Source organism: Zingiber officinale, chromosome 8B, assembly GCF_018446385.1.
Source record: "Zingiber officinale cultivar Zhangliang chromosome 8B, Zo_v1.1, whole genome shotgun sequence".
NCBI classification, from domain to species: domain Eukaryota; kingdom Viridiplantae; phylum Streptophyta; class Magnoliopsida; order Zingiberales; family Zingiberaceae; genus Zingiber; species Zingiber officinale.
In genome coordinates this window covers 5616547-5632278 of record NC_056001.1, presented here as the reverse complement: position 1 = coordinate 5632278, position 15732 = coordinate 5616547, and the positions used below count along the sequence as shown (strand labels likewise).

The window sequence follows — 15732 nt, the reverse complement described above, 5'->3', positions numbered from 1 at the left end:
TGATGGACCTAGGGAGTTCCAATTGCACCCATTTCAATTCCTGTGGATTTCTGAGGTTGCAATGAGTTCAAATATGCTATCCATTATTTATTTCGGCTTCTCAGAGGTGTTAAAATGTAATAGAGAAAAATTACCAAAATTCTCCACGTTTTGTCTAATATAAAATCATATCAAGCATAATATGGGCTTGATATAGAATGATATCAGGCCCACGTTGGGCCTGATATGATTCCTTATCAGGCTCAACGTGAAGAATTTTGATGATTCTTCCTTATTATATTTTAACACTTCTGAGAAGTCGAAATAAACAATACATAACATATTTGAATTCCTTGCAACTCCAGAAATCCACAATAACTGAAATGAACGCAATCATAGCTCTATTCGACCAAAATTCACTGATGGACCTAGAGAGCTCCGATTGCACCCATTTCAGTTCCTATGGATTTCTGAGATTGTAAGGAGTTCAAATATGCTATCCATTGTTTATTTCAACTTCTTAGAGGTGTTAAAATATTTTTAGAATAATCGACGTGCAAAAGAGAGGAAAAAAGAGGTGAGGAAAGAGAAAAATATTATATGTATAGGAGGAAAGAGAAGAGAGAGAGGAATGACAGAGAAAATAAAAAGAAAAGTAATCATGAGGGTAAAATGGAGAAAACATGTAAAAAGGTGCATCCTTTGGTAAATAACAAAGTAGTAAGCAGATTTTGGTAAATTCGAAGACCTGGATATGCCTTTGGTAAATTACTGGATTATTAAATATATCAAAAATTGAAGTACGACATTATAATGGGAGTACGACATTATAATGAAATAGAGTGCAATAAACAAAGATTATATGCATGAAATATAAGTAGATGTACGTCAAACAATGCCTAAAGATGCATATAATCTACGTACATCAGACATACTCCAAAAACCATGCCTACAACATTAGACGCAATCTTACATAAATAATAATGACCATATAAAAAAAACTTATAGTTAAAAGACCAACGAATCCCTTGAGCTATGGAATTGAAGTAGTCGTATGAGATGTCAAACTTGATGTAAAAAGATTCCCAATGGTTGGTAATTCAGGAGTAATAAATTGGTGAATCGCTTCAACCCAATTGAATCTACCTAAATTTTTAAAAATTTCTACAATATCTACAAGACCTAATGGAACCTTATATGTACTAGACTAATATAAAACACAAATAAATATATACAAAATGTATAATTTACAAAATACTAAAATATCAGCATCTACTTCAACTCTATAAGAATAAAATTTAAGCAACTCATCAATTCTTGATTTAGTAGGTTCTTTTTCATGGGAGAAGTGAGTAAGGAAAAGGTCACTCAATGCATTAGTTGATTTCATAAAACAGAAGCGCCTCTATCTGAAATATCAAGTAATAGAGAAACATCGCTTCTAGTGAAAGATCCTGGGACAGTTAAAAATTTAAATTGCTTAGTTTTCTATTATGCACTTTTAACTTTCAAAACTAGAAAATGTATCTAAAAATATAAAGGTGTGAAATATTCAGTCTTAACTTTGAAATATATTCATTTGTAGACCACGAATTTACTGAATATTTTATATATAAAAAAATAGCAAAATGGGACGGTTTAATGATCATTTTGTGTCGATCATGTAAACAAACAGAACTACGATCTTGTCCTTTCATTGTTGGAAGATAAAAAAAAAATATCCTAAAATACTGATCTATTGGAGTTTATGATCAACTTGAATTGATGACTAGAATCTCATAGTAAAATATCAATTATTAACCTAAATAAACAAATATATATATAAAATAATATTTATATGATTAAGAAAAATTATTACATGTTGTGCTAGTTTTTACAAATCAACACATTGTAATTGATATTGAAAAAATAACACCATATTGTAGCTAGTTTACAAAAATCAGTATCAACGTTGGTGTTGATTTGTAAAAGTTAGCTACAATGTGACAATTTGAATAAATCAACATATAGGAGGAGCTTCATTTTTTGCAAAACAACAATATGCGATTTTTAAAAAATATCATATGTGTTCAATTTTGAAAATCAACACCATTATATTTCTTTGAAATCAATCAGTATATCTCGTAATGATTTTTAAATAATTGTATTTTAGATGTAAAAGAAAAATACTTAACATATCTTATAAACTTCTGTGAAATGCATCATTAAGAAAAACACGAGTAGAAAAAAAAACAAATGTAGGAGATGAGCCGTATAAATTGGACGAAAATCTTAACGCACTCCATCCTAGTTGATCACTAAAAAACATGGCTTGGTCTAGAGTCTGACATAGGGAAAAGAGGAGCGGATTGAGAAGGGAAGAGGTATGCAGTATATATATATATATATATATATCAAAGAAGTTTTCTGTTTCATTTCTCTTAGTTTTTCATGTCTCCGATAATATCACGGCGCGGGTCGCGTCGTTAACCCCTTGACCTCATCTCCCTCCCCGTAATTCGTTCGTCACGTGCCTCCTTCCCTCCCCCTCGTCCTCTCTCTCAGATCCGTCTCCATGCGCTCCCCTCCGTTGCCGTCCGCCGGAGGCGGCGCCCGCGACGCTGAGACACTCTTCCGCTCCAAGCCGATCCCCGAGATCCGCGCCGCTGAGGCAGCCACGAGGCGGGAGATCAAGGCCAAGGAGGAGGAGCTCCGCCTGCTCGTCGGCGAGAGCTACCGAGATCTCATCGACTCCGCCGACTCCATTCTCCTCATTCACTCCTCCTGCGAGTCAATCGACTCCAATCTTGCTGCCGTCGAAGCCGCCCTCCGCTCCCTCTCCGTCCCCTCCGCTCCCGAAGCACCCACCCTCGCGTCTAACCCCGCTCGCACTCGCGTCTACGGTATTTCCGCCAGGATCAAGTACCTCGTTGACACCCCTGAGAACATCTGGGGCTGCCTCGATGAGTCCATGCTCCTTGAGGCCTCCGGTCGGTACCTCCGCGCCCACGAAGTTTACGGCCTCCTAATCAACACCGCCGATCGAGAATTGCTCGCCAAATTTCCTCTTCTTCGGCATCAATGGGAGATTGTCGAGGGCTTCAGGGCCCAGATCTCGCAGAGGACCCGCGAAAGGCTGACTGACCAGGGGCTCACCATCGCCGCCTACGCAGATGCCCTAGCTGCTGCTGCCACCATCGACGACCTGGAGCCAAAGCAGGTATTGGGCCTGTTCTTGGACTCGAGGAGGTCGTGGATCTCGCAGAAGTTAGCAGGTGGCATCCTTGATTCTGATTCCTCTTCTTCCTTGCTATGTGATGTGGTTAGGACGATAAGATCTAGCTTGGGGCAAGTGGGCGAGCTCTTTCTTCAAGCGCTGAATGAAATGCCGTTGTTCTACAAAATGGTACTAGGGTCTCTCCCTGGGACACAGCTGTTTGGTGCAATCCCTCATCCAGAGGACGAAGTGAGGCTCTGGAAGTCGCATAGGGAGAAATTGGAAGCAGCTATCGTTCTGCTTGAACCAGATTTCATTGCCGATACCTGTTCTTCTTGGTTAAGAAACTGCTGTGAGGAAATTTTTGGTAGGTGTCCAAATGGTAAGCGTATAACTGATGCAATTGCTAGCGGAGAGGGCCTTGCAGCTGCGGAAAAGATGGTTCGTTATACTTTAGATGACCGAGAGGGATTGGAGGAGAGCTTGGAACATTGGCTGAAAAGTGTCTTTGGCTCTGACATTGAGTCCCCTTGGAACCAGATTAGTGGGCTCATCCTGAAGAACGGAAAAGACATCTTAGAGGATAGGTTGGAAGAGGCATTTACTGGCAGAATGAAAGAAATCATGAATTTAGAATTTGCAAACTTGAATATAGATATCAACTTGAGGAACTCTGTCCAGGCTATTGTGAAAACTACTGAGTGGAATGACCCAGATGATTCACAAGCTTATTTAAAAAATCTGTCAACTGATGGCGGAATTTGGTTCTCAGAGTCAATTCAAAAGAAAACAGGATTACTTTATGCTCATAAACCAGCAATTTATGAGAATGATTTCAACAGTAGCTTGAATGCATATCTTGGACCTGAAGTTAGTCGGATTAGAGATGCATTGGACAGAAAATGTCAAACAATACTAGAGGATCTTTTGTTCTATGTGGAATCTCACAACTCTTTTTTGAGGTTAAAAGAGCTGGCGCCATATCTTCAAGAAAAATGTTACAACACCATAGTTGCCTTACTGAAGGAACTTGAAGATGAACTTGCACTTCTTACTGCTGCTTTGGAGAGAAACACACAGGACAAGGAGTTTCCTCACACTGTCCTTATTGACAGATCACTCTTTATAGGACGCCTTTTGTTTGCATTAAAAAATCATTCGAGTCATATACCTCTAATTCTTGGATCTCCAAGGCAGTGGGTTAAAGATACTCTTGGTGCAGTCTCTGTTGGCTTTTTATCCTCTCCTTTGTCTGGGAAACATAATGCATCTTTTGATTCTCCAATCTCTCCCTGTCATAGCTCCAAAAGTCCGAGAAGACAATTTCTTGGTAATCCTAGAAGGCAGACAATTTCAGCTGCTGCTGCGTTGTTTGCACTGGATGAAAACTCAAGTCCAAAGCTTGATGTACTTAACAAAATCTTTAAAGATCTGTCCATCAAATCTCACAGCCTGTGGATTGTTTGGTTGTCCAATGAGCTAGCACTAATTCTTTCCAAGGATCTTACCAGAGATGAAACATTATCCTCTTCAACTCCTTTGAAGGTATATGGTCCCTGTTGTTTATAGAAAAATTACGTAGTTGCGATTATTTCTGAATCATTCTCTAGGGAATTTTACAGCATAAATTAAAGGGAAATTATGTAAATAAAAAAGTCAAAATTCCTACAAATGCTCAACTCTTTAAGGAAATGGAATTTCACCTCTTCTTCTTATCACTATTATTTGTGATAGAAGGAAACCTACAAGAATTTGGTAGAGATCTTTAATTAAGGTAAGTGATTTGGTCATTCTGGGACCTACAGGTTCACTAGTCCGTATGATAATTAAATTTAAGTTAGTTGTTTGTAATAGAAGGAAAGCTAGAAAAAAGTTGCATTGTTTGATAAAGGGAAAGGATCTTTCAGTTTGCTTTTGTTATTGCATTGATGACTAAAGTGAAGGTTGTCAAAGTTCCCTCCTTGCTGCTTAGCCATCTCGTATTCTACAAGGTTTATTTCAAAAAGAAAAAAACAAAGAGAGCTAAGATGTCACAACTCGCTCTGGATGAGAGTATTAACTTATTTTTAAGCTTCCATTGTAGAAAAGTAACAAATTTTGGTTAGAGCAATATATTATTCGTATGGATCAGACGTCAATTACATGTTCCTTTGAGTAGAAGAAAGAAGTCATAACATAGTTATATGTTTAGCTAATTGTTAAGTTTTTTTTTTCATTAGAGTTACTTGTTGCATACGCTGTAATTTTATAGTATGCTGTTGTTTTCTTATATTTAGATTATGTTAATGTGTTTTAAAAGATAAATAGCTACATGCCTAGTTGAATTACATGGTAACTATTTCTTATATAGGGCTGGGAAGTGACTACCATCAAACAAAATGATTCCAAGGAAGGCCCTTTGGAGATGAAAATCTCTCTTCCTTCTATGCCTTCACTCTATATCACCTCCATTCTCTTTCAGGCTTGTTTAGAAATTCACAGAATGGGAGGTCATATTCTTGACCGACATACACTGCAGATGTTTGCGTGGAAATTTTTACAGAAGGTATATTGCTCCATCCATCTAACTTTATAAATTGATCTCCTTGTGCTAATATGTGACGTGTTTTACTTTTACAGGAATATTTTATTAGGACATTTTTAACATGTTCCATACTAGGATAGTCAGTGATATGAGTTTGCTTCAACTTTGAATTTATGGTGGCATCTAGGTTTGGTGGTTCTGTTAGGATGTATGCATTTTTTGATATCTAGATAATGCTGATTCTATCATCAGTGTTTATTTAAACCACTAAACAACTAGAAATTTTGTGTTCCAGTCTAAATGCTCATGCATTATATTAGCTTAACGAGCTTACAGAATACCAATTGCTTAGCACAAATAGGACTAGTCAAGAATTCCACATAATTGTTAGATCAAACTTCAAATTGATGCAAATTATATAGACAATGTCAATACTTATTCTGTCACTGATTTTTACTAGATCAGTTTGAGGAAAAAAATGTAGGACCATAGGTTAACTCCAAAAACTTGATCAAGGGGGGAACTGCTGCAAAGCTACAATACACCACAAGAAGCTTCACAACAAAAACTTACTAGGATGAGTCAAATTCTTCTGTTGCATTTTATTGTTTAAATTGTGATCAGTTGTTTTGATGTATAATATGCCAGGGTAGTCAATACATAATAAAACTCTAAGATGTAACACAAAAATAATCATTTGTTCAACATGAACTTGTTGCTCAATTGCTTCACTGAATCTATTAGCTGCCATTGAATCATCATCGAGGTCATGAACATTGCTAGGAAGAATTGATCCCCAAATTAATTTATTAGCAAGAATGCAAGATGCACTTCTGTAACTGTAGCCCAGAAGCTCAATCTAGATCTTTAAATTAACGAATGAAATGTTTGTCAACTTTAATGGTTCATTGTGTCAGCCTACTTGTATTGTCAAGTAGTACAGCAGTAATGCTATTGTGCAATTTATGTCTGGCAAATGTTCAGCATCTCATTGATGAGAGAAAATTCTACATAGGATGAGGTTTTGCAGCCTCAAATTAAATTTTCCATATATCTATTCCAAAATTCTAAAAATTTGATTCGGTGTTCACTTTTGGACTTATCTAAAAGCATAGGCTTCTAATAAAGAGCTTATGGCATAGGATTATGACCAGCATTTTCTCAAGTTAAGTTGGATTAAGCTTGAGGCCTGGTCTGAATTAAGAGTGCAAGTCAGATTGATGAGCTTTAGACAGAAGCTCAAAATGGGTGATTAAAACAAGGATAAATAGGAGAAAGATAACAGAAAGTAGCTTGGATTCACACATCGACTGTGTGCATTCATAGGCATATGGATCAAGTGTCATAAACATCTAAGTTATTGAATGGAAGTAATTTTCTTGATAGTTTTGATGATTGGAAAACCCATTGTCAAGCAACGTAGACCTGGCTTAGCAAAATGAAATCATTAGTCCAGCAAACACACCACATATGCGCAAAGTTGTTATGGTGGTTCTTGAGATTCTAATATTTGAAACATAACAGCAGTAAAGGCAACTCTGGGTTCAATTCAGTAAAACATCAATAACAGGTTCCAACTGTTCTTTAGGATGCAATAGGAAGATCAAAAGGGACAAAATTTGGAATAGTTGGCTATACTGAGAAGTTAATGAAGACAAAGGCATTATCTTTTATATTTGTATCATAGAATAAAATTCTACTCTATCCAACTGTGCTCTGTGCACATGCTGAAATGCAAACAACATCGAAATTCCCACTCCAACTTGATATACACACTGCACAGACTGAGTGGATTGTTGTAGGCATTTTCGAGATAAAGGATGATGAGGCCTCAGTGTGATAACTCAGGTGTTCAGGAACCAGCAATGAATGGAGTTCTTGAGAGAATCAATGAACCATAGCTTGAAATTGTGGTGGATTGGGGTATCTGAGTAGGTATGCCTCCTGAGTCTTTTTCTTCAACTTCCTCTTCTTCCTCTTCCTCTTCCTGCTTCTCTACCTCTTATCCTCTTCCTCCTTAGAAGTTAGTTGTCCTTCTCTTGACAAGGATAGACTACACTACCTTGTATTGGTACATGCTGTGCCAGTGAGGACCAGATGGATCTCATATAGAAGCTCGGTGCTGGAACAAGATTTTAGAGCTTGATACGTCTACTCCCCTATTTTGATTCATGGGATAGTAAAGACCTAATTAACGGTACTTTGTTATTTTAGTTATCGGTTTTTGCATGCAATGTGAATGTAATACTAATTGATTTTTTTTTTCCAACTGGTACAAGTGATTTTACATTATTAATGCTGATTAGTAGTTATGATGATTAGAAGAAGTGTTCATTTTTTTGCATAAATAGAATTATGAAAATATTTATTACATGATACACTTTCATTAACTGAAATTATTTGATTCGTATTAAATGTTGTCATTAGATGGTTGAAGTCTATGAAAGATTTTTATCAGCCTTGGAAAATGGTGAATATCAAGTCTCAGATAAAGGAATACTGCAGATTTTGCTAGATTTGAAATTCATTGCTGATGTTCTCTCTGGAGGCAAAGACTCTACTGCCAGTGATCCTGAATCAAATGCCAAAGAAGATTCACTAAAAGTTAAAATACTAAAACCTGCGTCAAGACGGAAACAGCCACAAAACAAGCCTGATTCTGCAAATGTGGAGACCATTTCAAAACTAATCAATAGCTTTTCACAGAGGCTGGATCCCATTGACTGGGCTACGTAAGCATCCTCTTAGTTATAATGTTAGGAATTTTGATTGAATAGCACACTAATAAAATGGTGAGCTATGCGATTTTAATCATGATAAATATTGACTTGTCTTGGACATTTATCTTAAAATATTTTGCAGGTATGAGTCTTACCTCTGGGAGAATGAGAAGCAATCATACAAGCGATATTCTGTTCTTTTTGGCTTCTTAGTTCAGCTTAATCGTATGTACACAGACATTGTCCAGAAATTGCCTACAAAGTCAAATGCAGGTTCAAACATTATGAGATGTTCCACAGTTCCCCGATTTAAATACCTCCCTATCAGGTTAGTTTTACTTTCCCGAATATGTAACGTCCTACAACAAGGCCAGGGCCGGCTTTAGGGGGAGGCAGCCTAGGTAGCTGCCTAGGGCCTCCCTATTCTAGGGGCCTCCAAATTATTAAGATTTTATATTTATATTTGAGGGTTTTATTAAATTTGATAATGGATCAATTTTGTTGATAGACCAAAAAATATTTTATTAAACAAGCCTTTTTTTTATTATTAATATCTCTTTTTATTAATTTTAATCAATTCACGATTTGAAATTGTTCAAATTTATCCTTATTCTTTAACATAATATTTTTACTTCGTATCTTATATTTATCCTTACCTTGTTAGTTATAACATTCCACCTATTTTATAATTGCGCATGGACCATGAGACACATCTTGACTAAACTTTTTGCATCCACAATCTATTATGTTCGACCATTAAAAATCAATTTGAGTGAAAAAAAGCCGATTCACTTTTTCCTTTTCAATTCTTTTATTCTCTCTCATACAACCCTATCTCTAATTTTCTACCCTATCTTTCGCCTCATCGCTACGCCGACTTCAAATCTCAACAGACAAACTCTCCAGAGAGATTGGCAGTCTAACAATCTTTGATCTTCTGCTCCAAGTCTCCAATCTTGAATCCCAACAGTCCACTAGTTCAGCACTGATAGTCTCCAATTAGCCTAGGGCCTCCAATTTTCTGGAGACGGCCTTGACAAGGCAGATGATAACATTGAAATGTAGAATGAGATTTTTGCAAGATCATTCACTACCCTAAAGTTTTAAATCAATATTTGCTTCAAGCAAATCAATATTTGCCTTCAAGCAAATCAATTTTGTTTTTGATGTAATCTTTCCTTGAAAGTAGATTGGTTCCTTCTTAGGTTTCATGGCAATGTATTTGTAGTTGTACTTCTACAATTATCTCATTGTATGGTTCTAATATGAAAACTTCTCTCCAGTGCTCCTGCATTATCGTCAAGAAATGCACATAAATTAGCTCTGCAGACTTCTGATGATACCTCAATGAGGAGCCCCTGGCAAGCATATGGAAGTGTGGAACAATCTCCGAAGCCAGACTTTGATGATAGTCCAAACTATGGAGTTACTGCACCGTTGCTCAAGTCTATCATGACACAGGTACAATAGTAGGAAATCCAACATATTTTTTCTTAACAAATCCTCTTTACATTTTAGTGCTATGATTATGTTGTCAGAAAATATCATCAGTTGCATATTAAATTGATTAGTCACTGTGCCACCTTATTCTAGGTTTCTCCTTGGGTGCAGTGGTTTTAGGCTTATTTTCATAACATAAAAATTGTAATATTTAAAATTTGCACGTGAAACTTTTCACCTATTGGCGCCAACTACCTTGATTGGCTTTAAGGCATCACTTGTCCATATTCCCTTGTAAGGGTGGCAATTTGGGTCATGTTATGTTATAATCGTGTTAGGTCAAAAAAAAAATTATAAGAAAATATTAAAATAGTTATATATTTTTTAAAAAATAATTTTATAAGGTGTAAGATTGACGATTATAAAGTTATATGACAATTTTATGTCGTATAAGATTAATATTTTTAAAATAAATTAAATTTATAAACAGGTTAGTTCATATGTTATTTATGTCGCATTGTGTCTCTTTCATAATTTGTCTTCGTTAATTGTTTTTCTGGTCATGTCCTAGGTTGTCTAATATTGTCAGCTCTATTCTTTTGTGTCATGGGTGATAGTTTATACAACTAATTACTCACAATCCAAATTCTCTTTAGCCAGAAATATAAAAGTGACTGCTGTTTGATCATGATACATGATTTTTTTCCTGGTGGTACCTCTAATTTTCCCAGTGTTTTGGTTTAACATCCCATGTTATTTCCAGATAACACACTTCATTTAGTGTCAAATTATTGCTTTATAATCAATATTAAATATCCAGGCTTAGCTTTTGATTTTTTGTCCCTGTTTATTATCAACATTCAATGTCTTCTTGATGAGTTAAGTTTAATTTTAGGGACCATAAACCTCTTTATTTTTTGCAAGCCTCATAAAATATGTTTTGTATTTAATGGTCACGACTCTTTTACAAGTCTTATTAGTACATTTACATAACGTTTTACCTTCAGATTTGGTCATATAATATGATACTAAACGTGGATGGTGCTGTTCTTATAACTTTGCCCCCAGGTGGGAAGCAAATTTGGGGAGAGTACCTCCAGATGGGGCTCTATGCTTTCTGATGGCCAAGTTGGTAGGCTCAAAGACAGATCTGCTGCTGCCATGTCGACCTTCGGCGACATTCTTCCTGGCCCTGCAGCAGGGCTTCTATCATCTCTTACATCAGGCGCAGCCATGTTCGAAACTTAACTTGTGTTTATTCTGCATCAATGAGTATTCATATGAAGGAACAGAATCCATTTGTTTGGAGAGGGAAAACTTCAGCCGGAAATTTCTAGTCTCGCTGCAGAGGTAATAAGGAAGCCTTCTCACAGCATGAGCAATTTGCAATTAAGTAAAACCCCAAGTAGTGGAATCTGTCTTGCAATGTGCAGTGTTTAGGAGCTGGAACACTCGTCCAAGCCTCCATGTTAGAGAAGTCGAGGGATCAGAGAGTTGTATATGTTACAAGATTCACAGTTTCAACAAAATATATATAGTTTTCCCACAGGGCCCTATGTAAGACTAATTTTGTTTGTTCGAGTTTTATTCCTTTTTGTTAATCTCAAAATATTGAACGACATTGTTATATATCAAGTAGTCAAATTCATGTTACAAGATTCGCAGTCACTGAATAATGATCGTGCATCTCAATCTTCGTTTATTCCAAGCTTGATATCAAATTATCCTTCACTAATCATTCACCCAAATCAGAAGCCACTTGGATTCCAAGCCCACTTTGGAGGTGAACCTGCCCCAAGGCAAGCCTGAAGCTTGCCCAAATACACCGCTCATCAATTGCATGGATCGCAAGGTAACAGAGCGCCTTCCTTGTGCATGGAGAAGGCCAAGACCTTAAGAGAAGCAGCCAAGCTGAAGTCTCTGCTTCTAATAGCTCTCCCCTTTGCTGCCCTCATCTTCTCAGGCCTCACAAAGATCACCATAAAAAGAAACCGAAAACCTTGTGGCCTTCCGTTCCACGAAGAAGAAAGCCTGATGGATTCTTCTGCTTCCAGTTGTTCCACATATGATTTCGATTCATCCTCCATATACCAAGAGGAAGAAGAGGATGTTGATCTTGAACAAGTAGAGTTCCTGCCGAGGTGTCTAGAAAATCCAAGCGATGCTTTGACGGTTAATATCCAAGAAGCTGCAACTGATGGCAGAGCTTGTGAGATTACATCATCTACCAAAGATGAAACAGAACCTCTGCAACTGATGACTCTAAAAGAAGAGATGGAATCTTTGAACTCACTTGTGGCTGCAATTGCTGACAGAGCAAATGAGATGGAGTCAGAATTCCAGGACTACTACAGTGCAAAGGAGAATGAAGCGGATTTCCACAAGCTACAGATTATGTCTTTAAGTTACAAGCTCGAGTGTCTGGAAGCCAACAACCGGAGGCTCGAGAGCACCATTCGCAGTCAACATCTCAAGAAACTGAGAGAGGAACTCAAGTTTCAGCAGAGGAAGATAAACAAGATGCAAAAAATAGAGAGGCTTCATCATCTCGAAGCACGGCGGCAAACTCTGGTTATGAGCGCTCGAGAAGATGAGTTGTCCAGGATAGAGGAGGAGTTGAAAGAAGTGAAGGAATTTGCAAATCGATTGATGCAGGAAAACAGTTCATTAGATTGCAAGCTGGAAGCATTGACAGGAATCATTCAATCTGCATCAGAGGTTCGTATCCTATATCCCCAACTTGGTTTTTCGATTAGAAAAGAAGTTAAATTATGTCTGCTCCTATTCACAGGCAAAAGCAGAGATGGTCAAGAGTGAAAGCTTCAGGACTGTTTCGAACCAGGAGTTGCTCGATCAACTGGAGCTGTTCCGGTATCAATGGTACCTGGAAATGGAGGAGCTTATATACTTAGGCTGGGTCGGTGCTTGCTTGAGCCATGAACTCACCATGAACCAAGAACACCAAGAACAAGAAGATTTGAATCCAGTTCAGGAGATCGAAGAGCAGCTGATCATGGAGAATGAAGTTGTGAAGAGTTGCAGGGTGGAGTTCCATGACTCCGAATGTTCCCCAGCGGCTGCAGAGATCAGCAACGAAACTTGCATGGATTTGGAAGTTGAAGGCAGCAAGAAGAGCCGTCGTTCTTGTGGGTTGAAGAAAGCAAGGTTGCTGCGCAAGCTTAGAGGATGGGCCAAAGTAAAGAGAACATCGGAAACAGAATTGATGGATTAGCTTGTTGCATTAAATTACTCAAAATATTGAAACTCACATTAATAAATAATTTATCTACCACAATTGATGGATCACCATTTTTTTTTTCTTGTCATAGCACATTGGATCCTGTTAGGTAGCTGGTGATAAAAGAGAAGAATTATGAATTTTATGATCCTGTAATCAATCTGTTTCCAGATAAGGAAACGGCAGTGCAAGATCTAGATACTACAGTTCAAGGCTATATCACAGGTCCATAAAAGCTTTCAATGCTTAAACTTGTGGCACTTTAACTGCTCATCTTCTGATGCCAGTTCGGCCCACATTTAATTCTTCACTTCTCCTCTCCTCTTCTTAATTAAATCCCTCTCATCTACTTCTTTCTGCATCAACATTGTCCATTGAGCAGCTGTAGAGCACACTTCACTTAGTGAGGGAGTGAAACAATGGAGTTTTGGAGAGGAAGAACTGGTGCAACCACGAATCTGGCTCTTGTCGCTGTTGTGTTGGCTGCAATGGTGGAAATCTCCGCGGGGCAAGGGCTGGTCCCTGGTGTCATGATCTTCGGAGACTCCGTCGTCGACGCTGGAAACAACAATAACCTTGCCACTCTTGTCAGGGCCGACTTCCCTCCTTATGGAAGAGACTTTCTGCAGCACAAGCCCACAGGAAGGTTCTGCAATGGCAAGCTTGCAACTGACTTCACCGGTACTGCATCATCTCTGATATTGTCAAAAGACTGTTTTTATCTGTCAAGAACATGAACTTTCTTTCTACCAACCACGAATTCAATCAATCCGTTTATGAACAAAAACAAACTTACTGGTTTAACCTTTTCCCATGCAGTCGAGAACCTCGGATTCACTTCATATCCACCAGCCTACCTCAGCAATGAAGCTGCAGGAACAAATCTCTTGAATGGCGCCAACTTTGCCTCTGCTGCGTCTGGATACTTGAACAGCACTGCAAATCTCTATGTGAGCGTTCTCAGATTTTCATCGTGGATTTTCATAGCTATTGTAAGGATTGCCATCATTGTCTCTCTTTGGCAGCATGCAATCCCTCTAGCCCAGCAGGTGCAGTACTACAAGGAGTACCAGTCCAAAGTGGAAACCATTGCCGGGAGAGAAAAAGCGAGGACCCTATTCAGTGGTTCCATCTACATTCTCAGCGCTGGGAATAGCGATTTCATCCAGAACTACTACGTCAATCCTATGCTCAGTGGAAGTTACACCCCTGATCAGTTCTCTGGCTTGCTGGCGAAATCTTTTACCAATTTCGTTCAGGTGCATTCCCTGCAAAACTTCACAAAGTTGCTCTAGGGATTGTTTAACAAAGATCTATACACATATTCAATCTATTTAAAGCAACAGTTAGATCACAATACGTATACCTACTTTAGTCAAAATAATTGATCTACTCCATTATATGTCATTCAATGCGTTCAAGCTAAAGTTGGGTCGCCGTACGTTAGTAGTAGTTGAGCAATCAAGACAAGAATTGATGAGCTCTGCGAACCCTGATTCTCTTAACTTGCAGACATTGATTCATCAATTTTCATTGCTGATCACATTAATAACTGGCCTATATCCGTGGACCAGAATGTGTACGATTTGGGAGCGCGCAGAGTCGGTGTCACATCTCTACCCCCAATGGGGTGCCTTCCAGCAGCCATCGCTTTGTTTGGTGGTGGCAATAATGGCTGCGTGACACGGCTCAATAACGATGCAGTCGCCTTCAACACGAAGATCAACACGGCTGCTGAAGCCCTGAAAAGAAGTCACCCTGATCTGAGGCTAGTCATCTTCGACATCTATAAACCTCTCCTGGACCTGATCAACAACCCTGGGAGCAATGGTACGCATAGTTCGAGCCCACTGCAAAATATACAAAAAGTTTCAGACATGTAACTGACAATTGTATTGATTTGGTCCCAAGGTTTCTTCGAGTCAAAGCGAGCTTGCTGTGGCACAGGGACAATCGAGACATCGCTTCTTTGCAACACAGGAACGCTGGGGACATGCATTAACGCCACTGGGTATGTGTTCTGGGATAGCTTTCATCCTTCGGAGGCTGCTAACAGGGTCTTGTCTGATGCTCTCCTGCTCCAGGGCATTGATCTGATCTCATAAGAAATGCATGCGATCGAGCCTTTGCCTTTTCTCTAGAACTCTACTACTTCTACTGCACTTGGAATTGTCTGAGGAAGTTGTTTGTCTTGTCCACTATTATGCTAGTCTTGTCTCTGAAGGTGGTTAGCTTAACCGCTATTATTAGATTTGAACTTCTACGTTGATGATTTAGCCAAGCCATGCTGTTGCTTGTTATTTAATAATGCTTTTGCTGGTTCATATTCCTGATTTTATTTCATCAATTTTGCTTATAAAAGAGTTTTTCCCCCTTAGAAAATTACATGGATATTCACAGTTGTAAGATGTGAAGCAGTGACAAGATTTTAATTTTTTTTTAAAAATGTGAAAATAATAAGTGGATTTATAAATCAGTTCTTTAAGCAAGAGTAATTAAGATCGAAAATTTTGAAATAGAAGGGGCCAAATGGCAAAAGAATTACGTTAGGATGAGAATAGATAATTGGTATTGGGCGTGATTTGATAATATTCACGCGGGGGCAATGAAATGGTCCTTTTTTGTATTTGGGTAA

General features: G+C 38.2%; 3 protein-coding genes across 3 annotated transcripts; all 3 read left to right on the top strand.

Moving 5' to 3' along the window:
- The first annotated feature begins 2388 nt into the window (after positions 1 to 2388).
- On the top strand, positions 2389 to 11468 carry LOC122017334 (conserved oligomeric Golgi complex subunit 1-like). Its single transcript, XM_042574917.1, has 6 exons — positions 2389 to 4720; positions 5526 to 5720; positions 8127 to 8431; positions 8562 to 8747; positions 9703 to 9880; positions 10928 to 11468. The coding sequence occupies exons 1-6, from the start codon at positions 2534 to 2536 to the stop codon at positions 11105 to 11107; spliced, it is 3231 nt and encodes a 1076-aa protein (XP_042430851.1). The 5' UTR covers positions 2389 to 2533; the 3' UTR covers positions 11108 to 11468.
- Positions 11469 to 11688: 220 nt separating this feature from the next.
- On the top strand, positions 11689 to 13281 carry LOC122017337 (protein CHUP1, chloroplastic-like). Its single transcript, XM_042574921.1, has 2 exons — positions 11689 to 12577; positions 12651 to 13281. Exons 1-2 carry the CDS (start codon positions 11735 to 11737, stop codon positions 13089 to 13091), a joined length of 1284 nt encoding a protein of 427 aa, XP_042430855.1. The 5' UTR covers positions 11689 to 11734; the 3' UTR covers positions 13092 to 13281.
- A 139-nt stretch (positions 13282 to 13420) lies between these two features.
- LOC122017338 (GDSL esterase/lipase At5g03820-like) lies at positions 13421 to 15421 on the top strand. The gene is made up of 5 exons (XM_042574922.1): positions 13421 to 13778; positions 13917 to 14047; positions 14123 to 14356; positions 14672 to 14927; positions 15009 to 15421. The coding sequence occupies exons 1-5, from the start codon at positions 13517 to 13519 to the stop codon at positions 15200 to 15202; spliced, it is 1077 nt and encodes a 358-aa protein (XP_042430856.1). The 5' UTR covers positions 13421 to 13516; the 3' UTR covers positions 15203 to 15421.
- The last annotated feature ends 311 nt before the right edge of the window (positions 15422 to 15732 follow it).

Bases quoted from the DNA above. Each gene is read 5' to 3' on its own strand.
- LOC122017337 (XM_042574921.1), top strand. From the start codon at position 11,735: ATGGAGAAGGCCAAGACCTTAAGAGAAGCAGCCAAGCTGAAGTCTCTG. The intron at 12,578-12,650 runs GTTCGTATCCTA...TCCTATTCACAG, and splicing joins TCATTCAATCTGCATCAGAG to GCAAAAGCAGAGATGGTCAA.
- LOC122017334 (XM_042574917.1), top strand. From the start codon at position 2,534: ATGCGCTCCCCTCCGTTGCCGTCCGCCGGAGGCGGCGCCCGCGACGCT. The intron at 4,721-5,525 runs GTATATGGTCCC...TTTCTTATATAG, and splicing joins CCTCTTCAACTCCTTTGAAG to GGCTGGGAAGTGACTACCAT. The intron at 8,432-8,561 runs GTAAGCATCCTC...AATATTTTGCAG, and splicing joins GATCCCATTGACTGGGCTAC to GTATGAGTCTTACCTCTGGG.
- LOC122017338 (XM_042574922.1), top strand. From the start codon at position 13,517: ATGGAGTTTTGGAGAGGAAGAACTGGTGCAACCACGAATCTGGCTCTT. The intron at 13,779-13,916 runs GTACTGCATCAT...TTTCCCATGCAG, and splicing joins GCTTGCAACTGACTTCACCG to TCGAGAACCTCGGATTCACT. The intron at 14,357-14,671 runs GTGCATTCCCTG...TCCGTGGACCAG, and splicing joins CTTTTACCAATTTCGTTCAG to AATGTGTACGATTTGGGAGC.